Source organism: Pectinophora gossypiella, chromosome 3 (assembly GCF_024362695.1).
Source record: "Pectinophora gossypiella chromosome 3, ilPecGoss1.1, whole genome shotgun sequence".
Classification (NCBI taxonomy): Eukaryota; Metazoa; Arthropoda; class Insecta; order Lepidoptera; family Gelechiidae; genus Pectinophora; species Pectinophora gossypiella.
The window spans coordinates 14,822,356-14,850,211 of NC_065406.1; the positions used below are offsets into that span (position 1 = coordinate 14,822,356).

The 27,856-nt window shown below is 39.2% G+C and overlaps 1 protein-coding gene across 1 annotated transcript in view; it reads left to right on the forward strand.

The window, feature by feature from the left end:
• Window positions 1-3,959: 3,959 nt before the first annotated feature.
• Window positions 3,960-27,856, forward strand: part of LOC126382060 (diacylglycerol kinase eta) — an 80,707-nt gene continuing 56,810 nt past the window's right edge. Inside the window, exons 1-2 of the mRNA XM_050031752.1 lie at window positions 3,960-4,037; window positions 24,124-24,269. Coding sequence (XP_049887709.1) covers window positions 24,175-24,269 — 95 coding nt within the window. The 5' untranslated portion in view covers window positions 3,960-4,037; window positions 24,124-24,174. The remainder of the gene's footprint in view (window positions 4,038-24,123; window positions 24,270-27,856) is intronic.

Genomic DNA, 27,856 nt, shown 5'->3' on the forward strand with positions numbered 1-27,856 from the left:
ACGTTAAGCCGTTCGTCCCGGTTACTATTTACTAATGTAAGTGATTAATCGTTACATGAGCCATGTCAGGGACCTTTGGCGGCTGAATCATAACCCTGACTCCAAGGTTGATGGGGCTGGCATTCCACCTCACAACCCACACGATAAGAAGAAGGTATATACGTTTACCCATATCTTGCCGGCCATGTTAAGGTCCCATAGGGGTTGAGCCTCTTGCCACTAACAGGGCATCAATTCCGAAAACCATGTGATATGATTTATCTATGATCCAAATACGAATTTAACTCATAAAGTCGAATTCAATACAATTAATTCCACCCAGTCAATTCCATCTACGGACAACTACATAGTCGCCGGGCGTTGATGTAAGAATGAATCCTTATGTTGTGGATATACCACCAATCCGCACTAAATGTCTTGCCTCTTCCTTTGTGATGCGAACAGCAAAGGACTGGAACTGTCTGCCGTTGTCTGTTTTTCCAACTCTTTATAATCTGGGAGTCTTCAAGGCTAGAGTGAATAGGCATTTGGTAAGTGAGCGTGACCCACCTTAGAGCACATAGTCACTTACCATCAGGTGAGATTGTGGTCAAAGGCGAGCGTCATCATCATCAGCCGTACGACGCCCACTGCTGGGCATAGGCCTCCCCCAAGGATCTCCACGCCGATCGGTCCTGCGCTGCCCGCATCCTGCGGCTTCCCGCGACCTTCACCAGATCGTCGGTCCACCTTGTAGCGGGCCTACCCACTGAGCGTCGTCCGACACGTGGTCGCCATTCCAGAACCTTTCCGCCCCATCGGCCATCGGTTCTCCTCGCTATATGACAAGGCTATCACAATACATAAAAGAAAAGACCCTGACGTGACTCATGTAACGACTACGTACATAAATTAGTAAGTAGTAATCGGGACCAACGGCTTAAGGTGCAATCCGAAGCACGGATCATCTTACTTTCGGTGATCAGCCTGCAATGTCCTAACCAAACTGAGGACCACAAAGTGATTTTAGTGATATGTCCCCACCGGGAATCGAAGCCGGGACCTCCGAATCGTGAGCCCAGCGCTCAACCACTGGACCATGGAGGCCGTCGTGATAATCCTTCGCAAATTGTCAATACCACAGAAAAGCTCATCTCATCTCTCAGAATGAGAAGCGTCAGCAGTGAGCTTAGTCGTGTCACGTCACGGGCCCAGGCTTAGGCCATTGAATCGCGCGTGTTATATTTGACGTTAACCCTCAATGACAGAATGATGACGTCACAAGTATAAGTAAGTACTCGTAGTTATCTCCCTAGCATTGTCCCGTTTTTCACAGTATCCGTTTACCTAACCTGAAGATTTGACAGGTCCGGTTTTTTTACAGAAGCAACTGCCTGTCTGACCTTCCAACCCGCGAAGGGAAAGCCAGCCCAATACAGGTTAGGTCACATACCTCCGAAAATGCAGTTCTCGGGAATGTGGGTTTCCTCACGATGTTTTCCTTCACCGCTGAGCACGTGACAGTACTCATAATTTATGATCCAAACATGAATTTGTAAATTCGACATACATAGGTTTAGGCCTGTGCTGGATTCGAACCTGCGACCTGTCTCTGTCACACACACACACACACACACACACACACACACTAAACATCTCTAGTTAATTTGCAAGTATTTTAAGTCTACATATTTCAGCGAATAATAAAATATTATAGGTTCCGTCGAAAATGAAATGAAGCCATCTTTCATTCCACGAATATAATATTACATTATTATAAGCATATCCCTATAGAGAATTCGTTTTAATTAAAGCCGTATACACATTATCCCGCTTCTTGAAGCTACTTTGGATTTCATAATACATAGGTACCTGGTTCAGAAATTTAATTAATTACGTGAAGGCAAGGGTAGCTACGAACACCGGATATCTTTACCGTGAAACTAAAAATATCCAAGAATCTTTTGTCTTTTTGCAAATATCCAGTTGGAACTTTGTATGTCACCAGCTTAAGTAAGTTATAACTGGATATTTTCAAAAAGACAAAAGATTGTAGGATATTTTTCAAACGACCTCCGTGGTCCAGTGGTTGAGCGCTGGGCTCACGATTCGGAGGTCCCGGGTTTGATTCCCGGTGGGGACATATGACAAAAATCACTTTGTGGCCCTCAGTTTGGTTAGGACATTACAGGCTGGTCATCCGATTGTCCTTAGGTAAGATAATCTGTGCGTGTTAAGCCGTTAGTCCCGGTTACTACTTACTGATGTAAGCACGTAGTGGTTACATGAGTCATGTCAGAGGTCTTAGGCGGTTTAATATTGACCCTGGCACCAGGACTGATGAGGTTGGTAATAAATCTACCTCACAACCCACTTGATAAAAGAATACGAAGAATGGACGGGGCCGCGATTTCGTCAGACATTATGTAATTAGGTACGGTCACGAGTACTAATACACACTACACTTTGAAACCATGTCACATTAACTTTTTTGACAAATTAAACCGTAGGTCTCATAAAATGTCAAATATGATAGTGCGACAGGGTTCTAAAATGGGTACATGATATAGCTCATAACTGTACACCCACCGCGTCGTACCCGTTAAAGTACTTAGTGTCATAAAGCCTTAAAATGAACCTAGACTCACCCAACAGTATTATTTTATAAGGTCATTGACATTCAATGTATTCCTGTGAATGTCTTTTTTTATTGCCCATACCTGTCGTTTCACGTGCTATCGTTATTTTAATCGAGCGAGAAAAAAAAACAGATTCGAATTGTAAATGTTCCGCGTACTTAAGTGAAGCTTTGCAACACTTTTTTTTTGTTCTGTCGGGTAGAATGAGGGGGAAGAATTGACGCTCGCAATTCCTATCGGGCTAGACCGAGGCATAAGCTACCTGAACACTCAATACAAAAATCTCATTCTTACCTAGTGCCTGAAGGCCTCCGTGGTCGAGTGGTTGAGCATTGTGCTCACGATCTGGAGGTCCCTAGTTCGAATCCCGATGGGGATATATCACAAAAATCACTTTGGGATCACTAGTTTGGTTAGGACATTGCAGGCTGATCACCGAAAGTAAGATGATCCGTGCTTCGGATTGCACGTTAAGCCGTTGGTCCCGGTTACTACTTACTAATTTATGTACGTAGTCGTTACATGAGTCACGTCAGGGGCTTTTGGCGGCTCAGTAATAACCCTGACACCATTCTTTATTGTATGCCCTAAATGGTGACAGGTTACCGCCATTTTGCTTTTTGGATGATTCGTCATGATAAGACACAACGAGCAAGCACCATAAACCAAGCCTTTTAAAACTATGCTCTGTTAAATTTATCCTAAATAGTTTGACAGCTGTCACAACAACACACTTTTACTCTTTCGATGGCCCAATTTTCAATTTTGGAAACTCAATTGTTGATTTTATTCTTTGAGATGAATATTTCGTCACGGATTTCTGAATCCATTTGCAAAAATTGCGCCCATTGTGTTGTTTTGTAAAAAAAGAAAACCTTTTGTGCCGAGCAAACTCCGTAACATTGATGTTCTGTCTACAATAGCAAGTTGGATAATTGACATATGTCATGTCATAATATGTTCCTTATACTATGTACATGGCAATTTATACTATCTACATAAATTTATGTATACGTATTTACAACACGGTTCGGACACTTTTTCAAAAAAATCTTTAGCGATCGTAATTTTTTGGTGTTAAAGATTCACTTTTAACCTCGTAAAGCCGAGGTTTCCAGACACAATAGTAAAACAATGGAGTTTGGATTTTAAAAGGGCTATCGGCGTTACGACTTTAAAATAACGCGGCTGGCAAGCAGGATGAAATACCCAGAAGGGGTCACATCGGCACAATACCATCTAATAAGTCCAACACGTTGACGATGACCTTCGACTATTATTGTACTATTTTGAGTTCTTTTTCTCAATGTAAGTAACTGATTTTTTTCTTCTTTCCAGTGCCAGCTTTGGGATGAATGTGAACTAGAAGACGCAACCTTCGCCGAATGCAGCATTAACAACGCAAACAACAGCTTCCAAGTAAGTACATCTAACCTCCACGGTCTAGTTAGAGCATAGGGCTCACGATCTACTAGAGGTCCGGGTTCGATTCCTGATGGGAACCTTATTGAAAATCACTTCGTGCGACTGTCGTTTGTTTGGTTAGGACAGCTAGGATATTACAAGGTGAATCACCTGATTGTCCAATGGCGATTTACCACCTATCACGTTGGTCTAACAGTAAGCTCGGTGAGGTGTGGGTACTTAGTTCATCTTGCGATGAATGTACCTATGACTACTCCAATTTAGATATAGTAGTGATCTTATGTTATGTTTTCAATTACGCAATAATGAGTACGACGTTTGACCACGTTTATTGATGACGTCAGCGATTTTTTCAAAGTCCACCAAGTATGAAAATTTTAAAAAAATATTCAGCACAAAACTTGGCTTAAAATGAAAACGTGTTAATGGAGATCATTACAACTTAAACAATTCTACACGTTGGATAAATTATTTTAGGACAGACAAGGAAAATAATTAAACCATGTACTTATAATAATTACTTAGACCCGGGCCTTTTGTGTTGTGTACCTCGCTAATGATTAAGAAAAAAAATCTTTTACAAACCCTCCATGATAAATCCGTGATAGCCCGGTTCGGAGAGCTTTCTGGAAGAAATCGCTTTAAGCTTTAGTTAAGAGTATTTTTTAAATACTTCCTTTCTCTCTCTCTCTTTCTCTCTCTCTCTCTCTCTATTTTGGTGCAATAAAGTATTATTTGTATTTGAGAGCGTGTCACTTACATTGTTATGTAATGAGTTTGGATTTATGTTCGGATAATAGATAATTGATATTGTGGCGGACCCAACTAGTTGGCCGGCTAGTTCCGCCCACGTGCAACAGATGGCGCCACATTCAATAATGCAGTCTTCAAACAGTCGTGAAACGCGATATCGAAGTTTACACAGCAAGACGCATATATACAACTTCCAACATAACACCGTTGGATCGTCGATCCCTAGTCACACTACCAATTTGTGGCTAGCGACGTACCATCCATTTCGTACCTCGAAAACATCCTTTGGTGGCAGCACACCCTCGCCGCCAAAATATCACATAGTTCCGGATTTGTACCCGCTTAATGGCAATAGACTCACCCCCTCTTACATGGGACTTAAACACAGCTGGCGAGGAGTAAGTGGTAATTAATATATGATTTACCTCTGCCTAACCCTTCGGGGATACAGGCGCGATGCTATGTTATTATATGAAACTCTTACAAACGTCTATACGTTGATAATATTATTGCTAAGAGTGTCTCTGATTAGTTAAGCAGTACGTATTTTCAGATTAACCTTTTTTCTCCTACATAATATTTTTACAATAAATTCAGGACCATGGGCATTCTTTGATGTCCAGGTTCAGCAAAACAATTCGAAGAATCCGCTCGTTGATATTACATTCACCTGGCTAAATAAAAATTCCACAATGGAAAATACGACGCAGACAAAAGTTACAAATCGCAAAGATAACGGAGATTCGGAGATACAATATTGAAATAAGAAATAAAAGAAGTCGGTAATCTCTGAGAAGATTTATGGGCCAACGCTTATCTGCTAAATCAATTACTTTCTCATTGACATAAAGATCATGTCTACTCCATGGTATAACGAGACTAGGTATGCTCAATCCTATGACAAGCCGCCATTATTAGCCCATTGATGACGTAAGTGGTACCATTCTATCTCCAATATTCCAAGGACGTAAATTTTATTATTGAAAGTTAAGTGAATTACTGACTAATGATTTAATTACTATTATTTGTCACATATATAAAAACCATTAAAACTGTCATAAAGGTAGAAAATTTCCTTGCAAGGTAAATTAAAAACATTGGACGTGGGTAATTTATTTTTTACGAAATGGCAACGCAAGGCGGGAGGACGTCAGCTGGGCTAACCTTGAAATGTTAGCTGTCAGTTTTGAGCATAGGTACCTGGTTTTCTTATACCATGGTCTACTGGACATTAGGCTTAGTGAATTCCGCTTACTAAGATCCTTTGAAAGTTTCGCTTCATACACGCAAGCTCTCATAACTTGATCTTTCTTGATCGTGGTAGGTATATTCGACTAAGTGTACATCTTCCCACTCTACCACTTACTTTCGCTTTTTAAATCTGTTTTGTTTCACTACGAACAACGTGCAAACGACGAGCGAACGGCGTTCGTTATAGATTGCGGCTCACCACCTATCACGTTGGTCTAACAGAAAGCTCGGTGAGGTGTGGGTACTTGGTTCATCTTGCGATGGATGTACCTCTGACTACCCATACCATACCCATACAATTGGAATGTCGTGAGGTTATATTATGTTATGTGTTGTTTCACTAATGATGGCAATACGGCTTACCACCTATCACGTTGGTCTTAACAGAAAGCTCAGAAGTGAAGTGACTAACCAGCCTAATTGAGAGCTTATGTTATGTTTGAAAATACTATATTTTATTGATTATCTTTATTGACGTAATTTATTGTAGATTTGCCGCACATGGCATTAACTACTTGGCCAGACAAATGGGGAGCGCTTAGGGTTCTCACCCGGTACAAAATGTAAACCAACAAGCCTGAGGGTGCCCAGATGCCCGCTCTTTTCATGTCCGAACCTATGACAGTACCCAAAAAGTTCGTACTTTGAGTATAAGGAAGGAAATAAGGGTCCCCTTGAATGTTTCTTAAAGAACTGCAAATGACAGCATTACAAAATAAACAAGCTTTAAATCCGACCGCTTACCAAATGATCGAGTTGGTTGACAAGCGGTTTTCAAGTTAAATTGGTTTTCGAGGCCGTTGGGATTTTCGTAGGTGTTTTTAATTGGGTTGGATGCAGATAGCACATTAAGCTACGGATTACATTTTTGTTAATTAATTTTATTTATTTCGATTCACTCCAACATACTATTATGATAACTAGGTTTCCGCCCGTGACTACAATTATCGCGCGCAGCTTATTCCTCATCTAAATAATATAAAAAACTATCTTGTGTTTTTTCCCAAGGTCTAACTATCTCTGTACTAAATTCCAATTTAAAATCGGTTTCGTAGTTTTTTATGAAAGTGTTACAGACAGACAGAGCTATTTATTATTAAAAAAAAGCACATTTATAGTCTTAGGACATCGTACCATCGTGATTTTTAAATGTAAATGACCATTTTATTTATCAATGATAAATGATAATGTTTGAATGAATATCAGTGAAATTTACTAAATATACTTTTACAACCAACTGCATATTTACGGTTATAACATTAACTATTACTTAACTTTTTAATGCACAATTTTCTGTAAGTACCTCTTTCCGTTGCAATTTTCTCTCAACAAAAGCTAGTGCAATACCAACCAAACGAGCAGTCTTCCTTTCATAGCCTTTTATCTTTAACACTACAAAGCACACTTTGTAATATTAATTACACTCAACAATTGTCTCCCTAACCGCCTTTCATTATAAGCACTAAACAAAATGGGGCCCAGAATGCTTCCCAGCGGAACGCTATAAGGGAAATACAAACTATTAAAGTTTTATCATTAGTTTGATTGTGCACTTTGTCTTTACGGCCAGTCAGAGAGCCATTTAAACACTTGACAATTGCATTAGTGTCATGTAATAAACCTAGAAGTCATTAGAAGTCTGTGCGCTGTATTGAAAGCCTTATAAAGGGCGATGTGATATTTAACGACCGATTAGATGGCAATTTGTATAATGGATTCATCAGTCGAGAGTGGTTTTCGTCAATACTTAGTATGTCATCCTTCCGTTCTGGTTCTTGATAAATTATGAAGTGTATGCCAAACATTATCATATTATTATCATTAATGCATATTAATTTCTCGTAAATACGAGACAACGCAGAACTCGATTATAAATAAACAAAACACAACTAGTAGGTACCTAAACAAAGAGAAATAGATTCTCTTTTGTTTTGTATTTTGTATTTATTGTGTGTATAATCATCTTATTTAGCAATTTCTGCAAATCGTTTTTTGCAAAGTGTTATAAGGTTTAGTCATTGTTTACAGAGTTTCATCCAAATTTTATACTCGACTACGCCGCCGCCGCCGCCTTTATGGAATTATTTTTCACGACTAAAACTTAACGGGCGAGGAAAGAAAGATAGAAAAATGTTTGTATAGTTTATATTTTTTATGTTTATTGCTTTGTTCGTGTGTGTTTGATTGTTTGTGGACTGGTTGTAGTTTATACCTATTATACAACTCTGCCTACCCCTTCGGGAATGCATGTGTAATGCTATGTCTTTGTGTAAAACGAAGAAACCTCTAAAAAACTTTAACATAAAACGTAACGTAAACAGCCAATATAAATCCCACAGCTGGCTCAGGCACCCCCTCATACCACGGTAGCTCCAGTGGAGGTGTTTGCGCTGGTAGGGGTACGTATTTGAATATCTAAAATTGAAATACTTTACGTAAAAATACCTACGTTCAGAATCCCTAAAATCATTATACCTAATGGTTTATAATACCTTAGCTTATAACGCCGACTTATAAAATACCTAAGTTTAAAAAAACTAATGGACTAAATGTCTAATGTAATAAAATATCTACAGTTATAACACCAACGTTTAAAATACCCAGTGGTCAAAATACCTAAATGATGCATCACTCGTGAGCGTTTTTCTTAAATAGTAGTTCGGGCGCCGCGAGCAAAAAAGAGGGTGGACTTATAAAATCGTACTTATCGTACTTTAGTGTACTGTATTATTTCTGTACCTTTGTATTACTAAGTAGAAAATTACACTTTTATTTTTGATAACCATTATGTTGATTAAAATTTAATACTGTAATAGGTCGTGTTTCTTTTTGCTTATACCTTTTGATCTTCACATACTAACAGTATTTTGAATTTAGGTCAATAAACTTTGAGGTACATCAATTTAAGGGATTTTAAACGTAGATATTTCAAGTTTTAGCTTTATGAACTTAGGTAGCATAATCCATTTGACATTTTAAACTTGCGGTATTTTGAATTTAATTAGAAAAACCATTAGGTATTACCATACCACAACCACAAACCATTAGGATTTTAGGGATTCTGAACGTAGGTATTTTTACGTAAAGTATTTCAATTTTAGATATTCAAATACGTACCCGCTGGTAGACATATCACTAAAAAAGATTTACATAAAAAACTAAAGCTTATACCTAGAATGCTTATAAGTAGATTAAAACCAAATGATATCCTAGCAAAAATATAAATTCACATGGACTTAACACCGCCCGCATTTCCTGTTAATAATCCTAATAGCAGATTAAGTTTTCTATGTGTAAATGTGTAAAGCGAAAAATATATTCTTTTGGTTATTTTTAAACGTAAAGTTCAAACAGAAATTAAATTGCATTTTTTATTAAACCTGCTTTGGCAAGCAGAAGATTTTAATCCCTCTTCAGCTGCTTAAGCCTCACGAATAAGCTTAATTACTTTAGAGATTCTGGTTGTAGCTTAAGCCACGAGGATTTAGAGTTCTTATTGGCTCTGGTTCATCGAACTGAATATCTGTAAGTGTATCAGACACTGTCATCAAATCAAATCGAAACATAATACGAAGTATTTATTTATTTATTTTATTTTCATAACCATCATCATCATTGGTTCATCATATCCATCTTAGGACTTCGTATCAACAGTGGCTGCAAGTTGTCTTTGATTACTTGTGGCTCTGCCCACCCCATTTGGGATTACGGGCGTGAGTTTGTGTGTGTGTGTGTGTGTGTTATTCTTATAAGGATTATCAGAAAAATATAAAATAGGAGTACTTATTATGAATGGAGGGCCTTTGCCTTACGCTAGAAAAGACAAGATTGGGAATAAAAAATAAATAACATTGTACAGTGGGATGGGGATTTTTTTTACAAAGCTTTTATTTCTTAACGTTAATGTTCCAAATTCAAATTGACTTAAATGCGGGTTTCGTTAAGGAAAAATTCGCAAGTATTTTTAATGACAGAATTTTCATCTATCAATCAAGAATCAAACTGATTTGAATTTAGAACCGACGTTAGGGTAGGGTCACCGTGTTGCCATTATAAAAGGCGCTGGCTGCTCTTTGTATGTACTATGTAGCCATTAAGTAACTATAAGGCTGTATAGCGAATCAGGTCTCGTTAACATCAAGTCGTGACGTCACGAATTACTTTGCGGATCCAATTTGCCTTAGTGACGGAAGACCGGAAAATCAGTGCGCTTGACATTGTCTTGTTAGGAGAGTCTTGTGCCGTAAGTGGCCCGTGTTATTTCATCGTTTCTCGTGTTTTGTTAAATAGCTGTACGTTTAGCTGCCAACATCATTGTCACGATAACGATAAAACTAAAGTGTTATATGCATTTTTGAAATATTCTCCTTCATAACATTTTTTTTAAATGAAGCTTTTATTAATGGTTTTTTTTTATTTTGTTTTTGTTTTTTTTTTGTTCTGTAATGGTAGATTTAAGTGTTTTTAATAAATAAATAAATAATAATAAATAAATTTTATTTTTTTAATAACTCTTGAGCGTCTTTTTATACGATCTAACTACACATAACTTCTGCTAATATACCGTTGCTAGGAACAAAAGTACCTATTACAAGCAGCACTATATTTTGGTGCATTTGAGAAAGTATCTGTGTACCTTTTGGTGGCGCAGTTTTTTCATGTTCTTCTAAAGTGTTTGCAACTTGAATTCGGTGTGTAAGTGCAATAATATCATATATTAGTGTTATTAATAGTGAGATTTTAGCTGTTGAGAAGTTAGTCTCAACAGACTAGATGTTGTTTTCTTTTTATGGTGAATGTTGTGTTCACTTGTAATAGGCTTACACATAAGTACTGTTTTACTTTGTTTAATTATGTTCTAACTAAATGTTATAATGTGCATAGCTGTAAGTGATCCATAAATAAATAAATAAATTCGATTTATCGCAATAAAATTTTCTTGTAACTATCCTAACGCAAAAATAATGAGGAAATTTCCAGGCTACTTTCACCAGATAGATGGCGTTGTACAGCTTTAAACGTGATAATTGCCTATTTTCTCATTACTCGGGTAGATAATTATTCCAGCGGTATATAAAGCGAAAGTTGATGGTAGGGCTGGCAGAGGAAGACCGAGAAGGACTTACGATGATCAAATTGGAGATGTCCTTAGAAAAGGTTCAATACGATCTACTCTGAACTGGCGTGCGTGTATGAAGCGATTGATGAATGTGGAGGAAGCAAGAGAAGTGTGTCAGGATCGAAGCAAATGGAATTCTATAGTTTCTGCTTACCCCGGTGGGAAATAGGCGTGAGTTTATGTATGTATGTATAATTATTCCAAAATACAATGTAATGGCAGAAGCATATATAAAAATAATTGTTGCTTGATATTTGGATCATGTTATATTGCTAGTGCTACCTATATTGCTTCTCTTTATAGTGATCAGAATAATAATGGGTGGAAGATGTAATTGTGCTTGGATGTAATAGAAAGGTAGGTAATCATCATTTATACCAGAAAAAGTATTTATGTATACGTTTTTGTGATAAATATATAAAATATATTATATGTACACCTACATTCTATTTTAAGTAATTTCATATTTAATCTATGTACGAATATTAACGTATATTTATGAAACACGACGTTCGTGCCTCACCCAACAGGGTCCACATAATACCAGCGTCGTGGTTCACGCCGCGACTTGTGCTGAGTGAGGCCCTTTTATCTCAGGACGTCCACCACCACCTTATGATTATTGTAATGAACATCCTTCTATGCTTTTTGTAATTGTTTTGTAAAAAAAAATAAGTGATGTTATTGTCTTGTCTTTGTGTGTGGCGTCCTTTTATAATAATCAATTTCTATTCTATTCAATTTAAAACAAAGATAAAAGATGCATACGTATATATTTGTTATCCATAAAATTAGAAGGTTAAACGAAGAAAAATCTGTACAGCGCCATCTATATTGTTTTGGAGGAACGTAGTTTGGAAAGCCCCTCATTGGGTTTTATCGTTGAATATATACGTCATGGAAATTCCAACTTTCTCCACACTATACTTAGGTATTTGTTTTGCTGTGGCAGTTCAAGCGAGAAAATAAATAGAGGTAACATTTTCCATAGCTTCTTCACTCCCACTTACAAAGGTAATAAAGAACTACAAAGCTAACTTTACAAAGGACAATATAACTTTATCACGTAATTCTTTTAACTTTGTAACAGTCTAGAAAATTCCGTGCTAAGACACTGGTTTCTTTACTACTTACGTTGCACGTGCACGAGCTCTCTTCCTCTACGTAGCTACAGAAATAGAATGAAAAGGTTCGTCGCCTTAAGCTTAATTTTCACATGCACTGCAAGAATCACTTATACCAACACACCGGTACAAAAAACAGTGCTGCCATCATTTTAATAAATCGACGTTTGTTTAGAATATGTTTATTTATCAAAAAACTTGAACGTGTATACATTACTAACGGACCCCGCACTAGGGAAGCCCTGTATCGCGGAGGTCCTGAACATTTGTTATCACCAAACACTTTTAAATACACCAGCAAGCTAGCCTTTCATAGAAGTAAAATTTTAACATTATTATTGTACAATTTAGAATAAACAAAAGTAAGTAATAGAAAACTATTAAAAAGTTACGTTTTGTATAGCACATTTGACGACAAAAAAGAAGATAAACACGCAATAAAAACAGAACTGAATACTTAAAAAAGATAATTAAAAATAGTAATGAAATGAGTGTCTTGTGTGGTGTCAGTGTCTATGATTGTGTGAATGTGGATGAAAGTTTGTTTGTGTGTCGTCACAGGGCTATTTCATACGAATTTCGTGTAACTCGTGTTTTGACAAAGTATTTACTGCCATCTGCGGCAAATCTACAATAAGTCACGTCAATAAAAAAAACGTGTTTTGACGTTTAGTAAAAAGTAACTGATTTGACTAACAGGGGCTTTTTAGAGCCACAGTAGCAGTGGTAGCCTAAGGGCGGTGAGGGGTGTGCGTCGGGCGCCGAAATAGGGGGGGGGGGGGGCAAAATCTGACAATGGTCTCATCATCATGATCCCATTAACGTCCCCACTGCTGGGGCACGGGCCTTCCCTATGGATGGATAGGGAGATCGGGCCTTAAACCATCACGCAGGCCCAGTGCGGATTGATGGTTATTAACGACTGCTAACGCAGCCGGGACCAACGGCTTAACGTGCCTTCCGAAGCACGGATGAGCTCGAGATGAAAACTTTTTTTTTTTGGTCACCCATCCTATGACCGGCCTTTGCGAAAGTTGCTTAACTTCAACAATCGCAGACCTAGCGCGATTACCGCTGCGCCACCGAGCTCCTCAAAGAATGATAAATTTCGGGGGCCGTAACCTAATCTAAAAATACTATTTTGCTAGGGCCGCCATTGCTCAATAGCAATAAATTAAAGAAGATGGCAGAAAACTGCCTACGCTTAAATGTTCAGTCGCTTTCGCAATTGTCTCTGCATCCGATATTGTCGTGTTCTTGACACCGGAAAAGGAAATGAGAGCTAAATATAAACTCGTTGATCGCCTCGCTAGTTCTGTCAACTACATAAGTCGAGCGCTTTGTTCTTACGACAAAAGCGATAGAAAATAACATTATCCAGAATAAAGAAAATATCTGTGTATAAATATGCACGTAGGGTATTTTTCTCTTGGCTTGCTTCTCAAACGGGAAGCGCGGTTCGAACCCCGGTACTGATGTTACTAACACACTATCTACTTGTATAGCTACTTGTATGTACTTGCACAAGATGTAAGTGACATGGTAACTAATACTGAGGGAGATCATTCAGCTCATTATTCTGAGTTAATATCAAATAGAATTTTCCATCGCAAAAGTGTATGTCCGGTGGGGACATATCACAAAAATCACTTTTTGATCCCTAGTTTGGTTAGGACATTACAGGCTGATCACCGGATTGTCCAAAAAGTAAGATGATCCAAACTTCGGAAGGCACGTTAAGCCGTTGGTCCCGGTTACTACTTACTGTAAGTAAGTTACATGAGTCATGTCAGGGGCCTATGGCGGCTCAGTATTAACCCTGACACCAGGGTTGATGAGGTTGGTAATTCATCTCACAACCCACACGATAGAAGAAGACGAGGTGTTTTGTATGAAGTGTCCGGGGTATGGTATCAGTATACCAAATGCTCTACGTTGAGGTTCTTATCTGCTTATAGTAACACATTATACATTGATGGCTTAAGTCATAACACCGAGGGCAAGACAGACAACCATAAACTGTTGAAATTTAAGAAGCCCAAAAGTGACGGCAAATTCGTATTTACGATGCTACCTGCCCACCGGGATCCGATACCGGAACCACCAGATCGAGAGACCAACACCCTTACCACTATACTACAGAGGCGGTAGAGTAAATAGAAATGAGAAAATAAAATTAATAATAACGCAAAGTTGTAGATGACTTCGACATTTCTATCTGTCGTTGGCTGCCAAGTCGAACGTATTGTTCAAAGTTCATCGACGGAACAACAATTACTATCGAGGGTAATTGAGTCGGTTCAGTGGCAGAGATATTGATAACTTTTTAATTGGATAGAATAATGATCAATATTTAGCATACTCAATCTAACACCCGTATTCTACGATGTTTTGAAACTGTTCCTCCACTTGACTTGGCCTCAGATGAGCATTATGGTATTTTAAGTTGACATTTACGTCCTCGACTTGTGGAGTTTACTCAGTGGAATCGAGCATATCATATTGCCAACAAAATAATATTATGAAAATAATGACGTCATGCTGTCTAAGAAGTCCAATCTTGGCTGAGTTCAAGGAAGACCGTGAGCCTCAACTGAGGACGGAGTCCAGGAAGGTTGGAATTAAGATTGTGGCGGACCCAACAAGTTGGCCACCTAGTTCCGCCCACATGCAACAGATGGCGCCACATTCAATAATGCAGTCTTCAAGCAGTCGTGAAACGCGATATCGAAGTTTACACAGCAAGACGCATATATACAACTTCCAACATAAGACCGTTGGATCGTCGATCCCTAGTTACACTACCAACTTGTGGCTAGCGGGGTACTATGCTCAGTTCGGTACCCCGAAAACATCCTTTGGCGGTCGCACACCCTCGCCACCAAAAGATCTTACAATACGGGTGCAAGATTAGATTTTCTTCTTCTCCTTCCCTCCTCCCTCTCCTTCTCCTCTCGTGTGGGTTGTGACGTCAATAACCGACCTCGTCAACCCTGGTGTCGGGGTTACTATTGAGCCGCCAAAGGCCCCTGACATGGCTCATGTAACAACTACATACTCACTTAGGTAAATAGTAACCGGGACCGACTGCCCTCCGGAGCACGGATAATCTTAGTTTCGAACAATCGGATGATCAGCCAGCAATGTACTAACCAAACTGGGGATCACAATGATATTTTGTGATTTATCGCCACCGGGATTCGAACCCGGCACCTCCGGATTTTGAGCCTAACGCTCAAACACTGGACCATAGAGGCCGTTAGTTAAATAACATACTTAAGTAATATGTTGTTGACCGAGTTCAAAGATACGAACCAACAAAGACTTTGATTTCGGATAATCAAATTCAAAATGAATTCATGTTTGGATCGTAAATGATTATCACGTGCTCAGCGGTGAAGGAAAATATCGTGAGGAAACCCACATTCCCGAGAAATGCATTTTCGGAGGTATGTGCCCTTACCAGTATTGGGCTGGTTTTCCCTTCGCAGGTTGGAAGGTTAAACAGGCAGTCGCTTCTGTAAAAAACCAGACCTGTCAAATCTTCATGTTAAGTAAGCGAACCCTGGAAAAAACGGGATAATGTGAAGTTTGGAGTTACCTTGGAAACAATTGGTTTTGTTCTTAAACTTTCCAAAGTACCTCACAGATATCATCAGTCTCAAACAAATCTTAGAAATGGCCTTCAGAGACATAAACTTGTTACGAACGATTCATATCGTAAGCGGAACGCATGTTTGAATACGTATTAAATAGTTCATAACTATTTTTATACTTTACGTTATCTTAATAAATAAGACCCTATCATACATGAATACATAAACTCACACCTATTTCCCACCTGGGTAAGCAGAGACTATGGAATTATATTTGCTTCCATCCTGAGATACTTCTCTTGCTTCCTCCACATTCATCAATCGTTTCATACACGCACGCCGCGCCGGTTCAGAGTAGATAATACTAAACCTTTTCTAAGGAAATCTCCAAATAGGTCAATGAACGTCCTTTTAGTCTTCCTCTGCCAGCCTTCGCTAAATGAATACCCCAAAATATTATACTTAAATAAGATATAAGTTTAAAATCCAAAACCCGACTAGGGAAAAATCACGCTTTAAAAAGTATGACACAAGAAAATATTTTTCTGAAATTCTTCCGAATGGTGACGTTTAAGTGATAGCTGAGGTCGTATGCCAATCTGTTCCCTAAATGTGAATAAAGTATCAGAGAAATGCATATATTTAGAGGCCTATACCCAGCTGTGGGTGAACAAAGGCTTAGTAGACAGATAGGTTAGAGAAATACCAGTTGTTTTTGTTTTGTATTATGAAACGGGCCGGTTTGGAGTAGTCAGTGTGAATCCAGCCTTACAACATTCCCACGAAAAGGGGAGTGAAAGTTGGAATAGAAGGAAACGTCACTCACTGTCACGGCCACAAAGGAGTGAGAGTTGCACGACTGTCATGGCGACAAGACAGAGGAATATCTTTGCTGATAACAGCTCCAAAGATAATTAACTTCGCCCAACTAAGTAACATGGGTGTTGAAATTACAATTCGATTGTTGATTATTATGTACAATTAGAATTTTAGTGACTAACACCCTCTTCTTCTTATATAGTGTGGATTCTAAGGTGGATTACCAACCTCATCAACCCTGGTGTCAGGGTTATTACTGAGCCGCCATTGGCCCCTGACATGACTCATGTAATAACCGGGACCAACGGCTTAACGTGCCTTCTGAAGCACGGATCATCCTACTTTTTGGACAATCAGATGATCAACTTGTAATGTCCTAACCAAACTAAGGATCACAAAGTGATTTTTGTGATTTGTCCCCAGCTCCAGTCGTAATAATTATTACTTTTTCGCCTTTATTGGAAGCACAAATACCGCATCTAGTTTGCGCGCAAGTACATATCACCGCCTGAGGTATGTAAGCGGTGAGACGGGGAAGAAAGCGATTGACTGGTTTGCGGCTACCACCCTTAACTTACTGAGTGTCAAGCTGACTCACTGACACACCTTTAACTTACTGAGTGTCAAGCTGACTCACTGACACACCTTTAACTTACAGAGTGTCAAACTGACTCACTGACACACCCTTAACTTATTAAGTGTGAAGCTGACTCACTGACTCACCCTTAACTTACTGAGTGGCAAGCTGACTCACTGATACACCCTTAAGTTACTGAGTGTCAAACTGACTCACTGACACACCCTTAACTTATTAAGTGTCAAGCTGACTCATTGACTCACCCTTAACTTACTGAGTGGCAAGCTGACTCACTGATACACCCTTAAGTTACTGAGTGTCGAGCTCACTCATTGACACACCCTTAACTTACTGAGTGTCAAGCTGACTCACTGACTCACCCTTAACTTACTGAGTGGCAAGCTGACTCACTGACTCACCCTTAACTTACTGAGTGTCAAGCTGATTCATTGACACACCCTTAACTTACTGAGTGTCAAGCTGACTCACTGACACACCCTTAACTTTATGAATGCGAAGCTGACTCATTTCGCCAATCAGTGTTTGTCTACCTCTCCGGTCCTGCCGTGAGCGTACCTCAGGCGAACTCTAGAACTTACAAAGTTAAGAACGAATATTAAAACTTGGGCGCACAGAGCGTAGGTAATGAAATTAATGATATTTTATGTTTCACTGAACCGTACAAAGAATATTTAAATTAATGAACTCTGAAATTAATTAATGTTTCAGGACGACTGCGATTAAGGAAGACGCCTGCTTTGATATAGGTGCCTAATAATAATAAATCTCTTAGGGGTTAGGTATTATTACCTACACCATAGAATACAATATTAATCTTAAGTATACTTGTAGATTGTACTTGTCTAACCTGTATTGGGCTGGTTTTCCCTTCTCGGGTTGGAAGGTCAGACAGGCAGTCGCGTCTGTTAAAAACCGCACCTGTCAAATCTTCAGATTAGGTAAGGGGACCCTGTGAAAAACGGGATAATTCTAGGGGACGATGTATACTTGTAGAAGGGACACACTCCGCCCCGGAAAAATACGAGCTATTATGCACAAAACGAGCATATTACATGTGGCACTGTATATAAAACTTTCCACATCATTCATTGCTTCTTTAGTATCGCGCTTCCACACCTAGCGCTTGTGTTACTACGCAATGAACGGCGGGAAAAACGATGTAGTAGTCCCTCCAAAACTGACTAATTGAATGCTGAGGGCATATCACCCTCATTTATATGGCATGTGGTGTGAAACTATAAAAACGCGTTTAATACCACTTTACGACTGTTTTACGGTCCGTTTCAATTTACATTCTACCCTAGAACCCCAGATATTAGAATCAGTTACTTTTTACTAAACGTCAAAACACGAAATTACTATGGAACTCGTATGAAAAAGCAACCTGTGACGTCATGGAAAAAAGGTGACAAAATGTCGCAATTATTATTAATTTTTTCTTCATTAAAATTCATAAATAAGTGAAATTTAAGAGCCACGCTCTTGTCGGTGCAGCATTTCTATACTACTTTTTTAGGGAAAAATAGGGCAGTGGTTTCTCTCTTGCCTTCCGCCCCGCAGTATTCATTCTGACGCAAGTGAGATGGCGCCCAGAGTAGTCTATTACAAAGCCATAGTAGGACTCCTGTCCTCCGCCTCTGAATAGTACTGACAGTTACTGCTGCCCTCTGTCAGGTTCCAGGTTACAGTCACTGTGACTTGCCCCCTCCGTCCTGCATTGCCGTACCGATAGCTCCCATCTTCGCCTCTGCAACCCTTGAGGTCTTCACCCGTATCCCTGGGCAAGGGTTCTACTTTATACCCCGTAGGTCTAGATCTCTATTCGAACTCATCCACCATCTCACTCCGGCCTACTGAAGTAAATCTAATCTAGTAATCTTTCTTTAGTAATAAGAGTTTCATAATAAAACTAGATGTTGCGTGTTTCGCTCGCAGCAAGCTGCTCGCGTGTCCTGTATTAGTTCGAAGCTTTGTATGGCGGCCATAGAATTTGACCAAGACTTGAATAGGTCTCGTGAAAACAAAAAAGTCCTAGGTGCGATAGTTTTGCCAGGCCGTAGGGTGTCTCCCTGATGCGGAGCAGTTTTCCAAGATGACGTTCCGATAACACCCCTATACATCGTTTTTACACCCGAGACGTTTTCTGGAAAAACAAAAATTTGTATGGCGGCCATCTTGTTTTTCGGCCATTTTGTTTTTTTTTCACCCGCGATAAAAATTGACCAAGATTTTTTTAGGTTTGGTGAAAAAAAATCGTTCCAGGTGCGATACTGATGCGGAGCAGTTTTTTAAGGTCGAGAAGTATTTCCATACTCAATATGACATTTTGATCTCATCCCTCTTACATCATATTCACGTCGAGGAATTTTCGAGAAAAACGAAAATTTTGTATGGCGGCCATCTTGTTTTTCCGCCATTTTGTTTTTTTTCTACCTGCGATTGAATTTGACCAAGATTCAAATAGGTTTCGTAGAAAAATAATCGTTCCAGGTGTGATACTTTTGCCAGGCCGTAGGGTGTCTTCCTGATGCGGAGCAGTTTCTGAAGATCAAGAAGTATTTCCATACTCGACAAGACACTCCGATTACATTCCCATACATCATTTTTACCTCCGAGACATTTTCTGGAAAAACAATTTTTTGTATGGAAACTACCCTGCCTAGAACCGACTAGGTCTTGTGTTTCAGCTTGGTAAATGTTATTTAATGAGGGACTTTCCAGGTGAAGTTCCCCAATAAGAAAACAGATGGCGCTGTACAGATTTCCCACCGTTTAACCTTCTAATTTCATGGACAACAGACATATTCATCTTTTATCTTTGCTTTTGGGTATGAATTACACCCAAGCACAACACACCTTCCACCCATTATTATTCTGATCAAAATAAAGAGAAGCAATATAGGTAGCAACACAATTCTATACGTATCTGATCCAAATATCAAGTGTTGCTTAATAATTATTTATATTTACGCCTCTGCCATTAAATTATATTTTTCAATAATTATGTAAGTACCCCAGAAAATATTTAAGTACTTATCATCTTAAATCTGAACAGCGCCACCTATATTTCCTATATTTCTTTTTGAGGAACGTTGCCTGAAAAGTCCCTTATTTCTCATTACGATTTAATATTCTGTGCTTTTGGATATTTATTAGAAGAAGAAGAAAAAGAAGAATAAGAAAGGGAGAAGAAGAATATGGATTGTTTTAAGTTTACGCGGTTATTATCATAATTAAAACACATAATAACGGGTTCTTACCGCGTTTAAATGGGGATATGAGACTCCCGATATTCATTTTTTTATCAATCATCCCGTGATCATGGCACTTGCAACAGTGTCGAAATATCGGGAGTCTCATATCCCCATTTAAACGCGGTAAGAACCCGTTATTATGTGTTTTAATTAGAATATGGATTGAATACAAAAAATAAAGACGGGAGTTGCTTTTGGGCTAGCTTTAAATATACCTTTTTTTCCACCACTTTCTGGGGCAGGTGAGCTATACACATACAGCACACATCTTCTCACTGTTGCACTGTCAAAAGATGTTGCAAAGGGCAGGCTGCATAAAAAAAAACATTAAAGCTCGGTCCTTCTTCTATCGTGTGGGTTGTGAGGTATATTACCAATCCCATGAACCCTGGTGTCAGGGTTATTATTAACCGCCAAAGGCCCTGACGTGACTCATGTAACAACTACGTAATTACGTCAGTAAGTAGTAACCTCCCGGTTAACGTGCCTTCCGAAGCACGGATCATCTTACTTTCGGACGATCAAGTGATCAGCTTGTAATGTGCTAATCAAATTAGAGATCAGAATGTGAGTTTTGTGTTATATCCCTACTGGGATTAGAACCTGGGGCGTCTGGATCGTGAGCGCAACGCTCAACCACTGGACCACAGAGGCCGTCCCTAAACGGAATGTATTCGGAACTACCTACCCAATGCTAACCACGTATTTAATGTCATTATGGTGTGTGAAAGTCATCTGACATCCCCTCGCATCCGCATAATATTGGGGTCACGACCTAGTTATGGCTCCGTGGGGACCAATTACAAGGTGTAGGTATGCCTTTACCTTGAAGGTAAAAGGCCAATTTCCCTCCGAAACAGGAGATATAAAACGTAAAATGAACACCGCACGCGAAATTAGCAAAATGCCCAATGTAAAATAGCAAAAGGTACAAACGGCAAGATGTACAAAAGACAATGTCAACACGCAAAATGAGCAAACCGTCCCACGATTAAGCTTACCTGTCTGTTTTATTTGTATGTGTGTATCCTACACTGTGTCATAGAATAAAGAATACTACATACAGAACGGACACTCGATTCGTCGCACCTATTTACCTTATTTCAGACTATGAAATGATTTAAGCCTGCAATGTCCTGACCAAACTATGCTAAGTCTCACAAAGTGTTTTTCTGTTAGGTGCTTTGGTTAGCCATATCCCCACCGGGAATCGAACCCATGCTCTCCAGATCGTGGCTTACAGTGATCGATAACTGGACCACGGAGTCCGTTGATATCTCATAAGATGGGCCAAGTCAAGCCAAGGACCTGTCACTATACGGATCATCACATCTATCTTGAAGCAAATGTCAGCTAAAATGGCACATTGAAGTAATTCATCTTAAAAAGCAATATTGCTTTAAAGTCGTGTTCAATCACTACACGTGTAGTATAGAACCAGCAAGGAGGGGTTAAAAAGGCCACATAGAAATAATTCATCTAAAAAAGCAATGTTGCAATTTCACAGATGAGCATACGTATAAAGTAGTGCGCAATGTCACTAAATCTCAAATAGCAATATTTCTTTTTAAAATTATTTACTTGAATGTGGTCTTTTTAGAGCCCCAGGAGTGATTGATTGAGTTCAATCAATCAATCAATTATACTTCTACTAGAGTTATTGACAACAAGTATCTCTCCATCAAAACTCATACAAGCGCGAATTTATGTATTCATGTAGTAAAAATGAATTCCAAGCTCGCAGAGAAGAAAACAAGAGAGGGGTTTTACCTCCTGCCAAAAATATGTTGCGCATAGGTACGTAGGTATGTCGTGGTAAAAGACCAATCAAGTGGAAGTGGGCTTCTAACGTTTGACGAACGACGCGGGCTGTCATTGTTGACCGAATATCATGACTTAACATTACCACAAGGCTACGATCACACTGCAAAAATTTCTCGTATGACGTGTACACGATTTTATCGATTTTAACACAACATACCATTACGCGTGTATACCCAAAGGTAATATTACACCCACTCCTTGCCAGCTACGTTTTAGAGACTTTTAATTACCTTTGATCCAAATATGAATTCAAACTCATAAAGTCTAAGAAGCTGAAGTTACTCTTTCTTTTAATAACATATTTCTCATGCCTCTCTCTCTCATTCGATTCACATACGCAATGATCTTCTGAGGAAAAGGATTATTTGGTTTAGCTATGAATTAATTTCACAACATTTAGGGTTAGTTTTGTTTATTTCTGGTAAAACATCCGAAAGACTATCCCCGACATTTATCGGGTAGTCGGGTCTAAATAGGCTGATACACTTAACAGCGAGTTTTGAAATAGGCTCTTACACAACCGAACCACCTAAGTATACTTCTACTAATACGGTCCCGTCGATTATTCCAGTCAGATATGAAGACATCCTAAGCGCGGCCAACTGTGCGCCCTCAGGCCTGTTGCCTTAAATTTTGTAACAGTTGAGAATCTTCAGCACCTCGTTATATTTTGGGAGTCTTCGAGGTTAGATAGAATAGGCATTTGCTGGATAAGCGTGATTCACTGTAAACCACATCGTCACTTACCATCAGGCGAGATTGTGGCGAAACGCGAGCAAAAAAAAAGCACCGTCAGAGGCACCCCAAGAATAAGTCACGTCACAAAAGAAAAGGGTCGTCCCATTGCTGGGACCAAAGGCTTCAATCAAGTGGAGGAGTTATAGCGCAAACTTCATCGCGGTGCTTCGCTGCTGGTGGTGTTTGGCCTAGTAGGTCACAAGGACGACTTAACATGATCGACCTAAATCGACTGAAAATAATCGGATCGCTCTCGTTAAATGAGAACATGTCTATATTTGGGTCACTGCGAAATTGACCAGGCCAGATGAACTAATTGGGTCGGCTTTTGCATTTACATATTGATAAGGTCTATATAGAGACAGCTAATGGCAAAGTTTTACTTGGCTGTTAGGGCGAAGCGTAGTGTTGAGTTTGGACTTTGATAAATATTGTGTATCGGCTAATCTTCTTATCGTATCGGCCCAAAACTTGGCAACAAGTATGGCGCTATCTGCAGCGCTCATCAGATCCTCCTGCGTGCAGGTGTTCGGGCACGCAGGACACGATGTAAGATGTTCCATCGTTTGGGGAACAGTGCCGCACTTGCACTTTAAGTCCGAGTCATCCGAGAAACCCCAACTGAACAAATTGTCCTTACTTCGGCCCACCTGAGTCCGAAGTCTATCGGCTAATAAACAGGATATTAGTACAAAAACAGTCTTGACTAATTATTATTTTACTTATTTGTAATAAATTAAACACTCATTGGTCCAAGTGCGGTACCGGGGTTCAAACCGGCGCTCTCCGTTTGAGAAGCAAGCCGGCGAACAGGGCCACAGTGACTAATGAAATGATCTTCTTTGCAAGTCGATGGCGATCGATACAAAATTTTTGCTGACTAATAATTGGCCACGCTTACGTCATTGTCAGTGGCTTCGTAAAGGTCTTTAATAGTGCAGGTGAAGGTGAGTGAAGGTCTTTAATAAAATGATGATTGTTAACCTTCAAAATCTTGTCTCCAGGTAATAACAGCAAGTCGGTGCTTCGTGCTGTGCGCAGACAGCCGCAACGAGATGGAGGCGTGGGCGGGGGCGCTGCGCGGGGCACTGCACCGCGGCGCCGACGTCGCCGACCTGGTCGCGCGCCTCTCCTCCGGGGACCACCACTGGTAACTAAATACATCGTCTATATGATGCAGCGTGTCAAGGATTAGTAATGACGTCATCACTGTAATTAAGTACGTCCGAAGTAACGAAGGCATCAGCTATGTTGTTTCTAAATCGATTTTCGCGCTGCACCGGCCACTAACTCGTTGATGTCTATCAATTACGTATCTAAAGATCGCGCATTGATATGCGTTCGTCGGAAAAAACTTGTAAACAGCAAGAACTGCACGACAACCGCGCCACGAATTATATCGAGAACTTCGACTAATAGACGATGCGAATGTTATCTACGTAGATAGATGTCACGTATAGCTTGGTTAAAGCCCTCGATACAATTCGCACCGGAAGCGGCGCAGATGTCATGCCGCGCGCTAGCGCTAATTGAGATTTTAAAGTTACGATATCGATATTATATCTACTTCTGCCTGTGATAAGGCTTGTGTAACGCTTAACGTATTTAATGGTGCTTTAAACGTGTCTTCCGAAATTTCAATGATTTATTCATTGGACAATCGGGTGATTCAGGATCATAACTTCGTCGAATTCATCGTGATCGAAGCCCTCGATACGCGTTTGCCGTGCCGCGAAGGCGGGAAATGTAGTATTGGGTTTGCCTAAAAGTAAAACTGTAGAAAAGGTACTGACATTCACGTCAGAACCGAATTGTACGGATGAAAATGTAAGGGGTTCAAATTCGGAACCCGGAATTCCGAAGTTGAAAGCCTTATGCAGAGCTGCCCTATTCAATATTAAATGCGCCAAGCAGTGACATCCTATAAACAAATAGACTCACATTCGCTAAGGAGTATCTTTGAAAAAGGGTCCGAACTGAGCTGTAAATACGTACCCAACAAAAACATTTTCATGTAAAATCACAATGTCAAAAAGTCATCAGATCTCATGTAGCGCCAAGTTTCTAACTCTACACGTCCTAATTATACAAACTATAAGTTCACAAACTCTACACGTTAGGCAAATTATGAGGCTTGTCCGTTTCGTTACTATAAGAAGCACGTTATAACAGAATGGCAATGAACAGTCAATAAAATTGTTACCTATGGTGGCGATAACGAAATAGTTTTTTTCACGTTAAGTTCATGTGATTGATGGTAGCGGGATGGTGGTGTTCGCTTTGCTCGTTTTGGCGGGGGCACTACCGTGCCCCCAGATACATTTATGTAGATAGTATAAGTTCGTTCCCTAAAATTAATATGTTATGGCCGTTCAAATAAAGTGCAATATCGTTGTACAGTATCGTTATACCCCGTCGCTTGTGACCAGATGCGACGTGGGCGCTTTTTTACAGAGTTTGGTTGTCTATTTGTTATACAAGGTCTATGGTCCCGAGACAACATTCCGTATTCACAAAACACGTCTGTCACGTAAGATCTATCAACCGTAGTGGGTTTACGTACTTGAAAATGAATGAATTCTTTAGTAGCAGCGTCGACTAGGCTAGAATTCTTTTTGTAAGATATAGGTAAGTATACTTTGTAGAAAATGTAATGTCGTGCATAAATAAACTTGAGGCTAAATTTATTGTAGCGGTCGGCAAATACAAAGTACAAAAAAGAAATGTGTTTTTAATTTTGTGCATGACTTTGATGTGAGTTGAAGAAGCGAAGTGTGTCAGGATGTAGTAAGTGGAATTCCGTTGTTTCTCTCTACCCCAACGAGAAATAGGCGTGATTTTATATAAATCTCTCTTTATTTAAGTGCTGCGCTCTTGTCGGTGGAGTAATCGCCATTCCTCTCTTCTTCCCGCCAAATCCTTCACAACTAAACTTCTTCTTCTTTATATAAGTAATGTATGTAATTTTGAGCGTTAGCAAATGTCAATTATGTATTCTGGTACGACTTTATAAAATGTGATTTCAATTAAAATTCATGGTTTAGAAAACATTCGGACAAATTGAAATATACTTTATAGCATCGAAATACAAAAGCAGACAACCAGGTAGCCTTATCACTTATATCAATTTCTTCCAGACAACCGTACTTAAATCAACCTGTAAATACTATATGAACTTTACAAAGACATAAAGAAAGACATAATACAAACTTATTATGTAACACAACAACAAAACAGATACTCATCAATACTCGAACATCATCTTCCTACCGTATATGGGTCGTTCTTCTTTTTTATCGACAATGATCTGTCCTTCGTTCTGCTTCTGATAAGTTACCTTTTAGAATTTTGATTTATGTTTCCATTGTCCAAAAATATAGTTATCTTATTATACTCAAAATACAAGCAAAATACTAATCGGTTCCTCAATTAGTCCTTAAAGTAGCTTGATTGTTTTTCACAAAATTCTGTGACAGAGTGGTAAATTGAAATGCTGTCTCCGATGAAAAGGACCACTCTATCACAATATTTTTTGGAATGCGTCTAAAAAGAAAAGTATGTTACCAAGATAAAGAGAACCACTAAATAGTCCTCTACAGACACATCTTTATATGATGTTTTAAAATATTTAATGCCGTTGTAATTTTAAAGATGTTAAATCCGATAAATTGAGAAAATGTCTTTTTATTGTCGATAAAAAAGAAGAACGACCCATATTCCTTTTTCACAGGATCCGCTTACCTAATCTGAAGATTTGACAGGTCCGGTTATTTACAAAAGCATCTGGCCAACAATACACAATACACTTAACATTCTTCTTCTATCGTGTGGGATTATGGGAATTATCAACCTTAGTATCAGGATTATTACTGAGCCGCCAAATTCCCCTGACATCGCTCATGTAACGACTACGTGCTTACATCAGTAAGTAGTAACCAGGACCAAAGGTTTAACACAACATTAATATGTGGAAATGAAAAAATATATACTGCCACTATTTTTCCCCATTAAATGTCTTCGATACGACCCCAATATCTTTGCACCAGTTTCCACCGAAGCGGAACTGTCCGGAAATCACTGAATTGGAATATATTTATTATGGAAGAAAGAGTATGTCATCTTACATGTTCTGTGAAAGGATCTATGTGAAGATGGAGGTCACAGGGGCTTGGTAATACATTCTGTGACGTCTTGTGGAAACTATGTCGAAACGGATAAGTGCTCTAGGAGTTTCCGAATTGCGACATGATGGCTGAAAGGTATTTTAGAGGACATACGTTATTGAAGAAGAGATTGAAGACATACTCTATTCTATGTAATATTTGTATCATAGTTTGACATAGTTAGACCTTTTCTAACTAGGTCAAACCATCGTCTTGTGTGTGAGCCAGTCTTAGTTAGTAACTAAGTGATCTAATCAGACCTAATGCAAGTGACATCAGGAGGTTCTGCGCGACAACCGCGCGCGGTGCTAATTATATCGAGAGTCCCGACGAATAAAAGCCAGCACTACCAGCCAAAACAAAAAAAAAATCCAGTTTAATTTAGGTAAAACTTAGATCGTAAGGCAAACATGCGCTGATATAAAAACTAAGAATATTTTTAACCCCCGACACAAAAACGACGAGGTGTTAGAAGTTTGACATGTCTGTGTGTGTCTGTGGCATAACGGATGATCCGATTTTAATGCAGTTTTTTTGTGTTTGGTGGAAATCGGTTCAGGTCTTTAAGGTCGTC